This window comes from Montipora foliosa, chromosome 1 (genome assembly GCF_036669935.1).
Source record: "Montipora foliosa isolate CH-2021 chromosome 1, ASM3666993v2, whole genome shotgun sequence".
Lineage (NCBI taxonomy): Eukaryota > Metazoa > Cnidaria > Anthozoa > Scleractinia > Acroporidae > Montipora > Montipora foliosa.
In genome coordinates, this window is record NC_090869.1 from 17,673,866 (window position 1) to 17,676,465 (window position 2,600).

General features: G+C 37.3%; 1 protein-coding gene across 1 annotated transcript in view; it reads right to left on the bottom strand.

The window, feature by feature from the left end:
* Positions 1-288: 288 nt before the first annotated feature.
* Positions 289-2,600, bottom strand: part of LOC137975586 (uncharacterized) — a 4,490-nt gene continuing 2,178 nt past the window's right edge. The window contains exons 2-3 of the mRNA XM_068822707.1: positions 2,566-2,600; positions 289-1,342 (exon numbers count right to left, since the gene is read on the bottom strand). The exon at positions 2,566-2,600 is cut by the window's right edge and continues 142 nt beyond it. Coding sequence (XP_068678808.1) covers positions 773-1,342; positions 2,566-2,600 — 605 coding nt within the window. The 3' untranslated portion in view covers positions 289-772. The remainder of the gene's footprint in view (positions 1,343-2,565) is intronic.

The following is a 2,600-nucleotide window of genomic DNA, read 5'->3' on the forward strand; positions in this document are numbered from 1 at the left end:
GTTTTGGAACGATTTTCCTTAAACATGTTTTCAAGGTAACAAAAAGAAAAATGACTTTGAAGTTTGACCCCTTAAACCCTCTATGTTCTTGAGATACAAAGGGCATTGCGACACCCGAAAATGGCCCGTAAAGTTTCGGGACCTTTGAGAAACGGGCCCCTGACCATGAAGAGGTCCAGCCCTTATGCAATCTCGGTTCTGTCAGGTGAAGAAAATGCGCAGGGCAGAAAAAGTGCGTCGCTGCATTTAGGCTGCTTTATGAAAAATACTGGAAAAATACACTCGTATTCACAAACTTCTCAATTTCTTATTTCACGCTGTTGGTAATGTACATAAGAGGGTGTGCCAAATAAATATGAAAAAAAAAAAACATTTCAAGGAGAGCTGACATTCTGAGCGACAACCAACATTAAGTTAAACACATTTGACATTTTCATGGCGCATTCAGTTGATTAAAAAATCATACTAAAATAATTTTAAAATAATTTTAAAATAACCCTAATAAATGACGTTCGTTTATGCGGCGTTGGCACTTTGACTGTGATGTCAATGCACTGAAAGGCAAAGAATAGTGGATAAATTTGTACCAACAACCATCTCCAATTTTTTTATATATGAATCTTGATTACCTTAATAATAGCAAGGATCTGTTAATGGATAATTTTCATATCAATTTCTCATTATAGAAGAGAACAAGGAAGTATTTGCTTGGAAATAATCAACTTGAAGATCGCACGAACAATGATAATTTATTGCTAATAAAAACTGCTTTTCAGGGATGCGATTCGTGAGCGTTTTCATCCTTTGGCATCTGCACGAGTTCCATTTGTTCATCGTTTATATCAGAGAGCACAATTGCGTCTCCATTTTGTAATTCACTTTTGGCCTTGGCTTTGTCTTTCTTGGCATCCCATGCGGACCACCATGACGCCAAAACGGAGTCAGTCACTAGAATGCCAAGATGAATGATGATGAGTGGCAAACTAATGAGGCCTTGTTCAGCTTGAGTGAAGGGAAGAAAGCCCGAAATTGTCACAGCTACTGCTAACGACTTCTGACTGGCCATAATGACAACAGACTTCAAGGCAGGTCTTGCTAGCTTGAGAAGAAGGCACGGTGGAAATATAACAATGACAAACAAGACGTGCATCGCAAGACCCCATCCCAGGACAGCAAAAATGCTTGCAATCGAGATACCACTGAAAGCGTTTTGCGCACTAGCCTGGCTGACCTTCAACCACGGAATTATTGTGAGGAGAATGATTGAAATAACCTTCAGCGTGTCAGAAAACTTGATGACCAAGCGTTTCACTCGGGAAACACACCTTATTGCTTTCCCAACCTATAAGACAGATACAGTGTAGTAACAAAATAATTTGAGAATATTCAGCACAGTTGGTGAAAACCAGAGAATTGAGTGGAAGGGAAGAAAGAGGTTTGATGGCAAGTTTCATGCCTCTTCTTGCTTTTCAAACTTTTAATTAAGATAATTAACAATTCTTATTCCACGAGCGCACATTGGATATGAGATGGTAAACAGCTGGAACGAGAGGTATTAGCACTCAGCTGACTATAACCAGTCTTGTATCCAACAAGCACGAATGAGACCGAATGCATAAATGGCGGCCAAAAAAATATTCTTTTGTTTATGTGCTAATTAGACACACTAGCCTCGTTCTCAAGCAACATTTCTTTTGTATTTTGTCCATGCAAAAGAGGCCAGTGAGGCAAATTAGCACATAAACAAAAGAAAATTTTTTTTGGCTGCCATTTATGCATTGTGGGACATTCAACAAGTATCCAACAGAGCTCTGAAATTATAAATAAATATTTTAACAATAACTGTCATCTAATTTTTTAAAATAAATCATCTAACTGCATGCATTACATTATTATCTGTACTATTAAAGCCCTATGCCACGAATGGGTTACTTATCATTTAATGTGTGATCGTGCAAATAATAATTTACTGGTAAAGAGATTATGAAAGCTAGACCCTTTTCATGGTCCAGCTTCATTTTATTATAGTATCATTAACCTTACTAGCTGCATGAAGACCAGAATGCTTTATCAAAATCTTATTTCACTTAAGGACGGTGCCTACTATTGTTATTGCACATACGTTCTGCGCATGTCCAGATACTCAGATTTCTTATTGCCGATGCTTACTAATACAGGGATATTTTTGCGCGGTTTAAAACTATCCGGAGAAAGTAGACCTTAGTAAGTACTCTTGGTATCAAAAAAGGAAATTGGGGGTAACCATGCATTTCTGAGAGATACTTAAGCTTCTATTTGAGAAAGAACACCATACACTGCTTTGTATTTTAAAGCTTAAAAATGCGTGGTTACCTCACATTTTCTTTTTGGATTTCAATGACACTTGTTAAGATCTACATTTCCTGCATAATCACACACCGGGGCAAAAATATCTTTAATCAGTAGGCACTGTCCTTAATAGAATTTTCTGTTTGCCTGAGAACAAAGAATCAATTTGTAAAATTCCCGTGTTGTTAGTAAATTTTGCCATCATGAAAATAATGGCAGTATGCCAATGTAACATACCAATAAGGGAAGTAGCACTGTCAAAACCAGCTTTA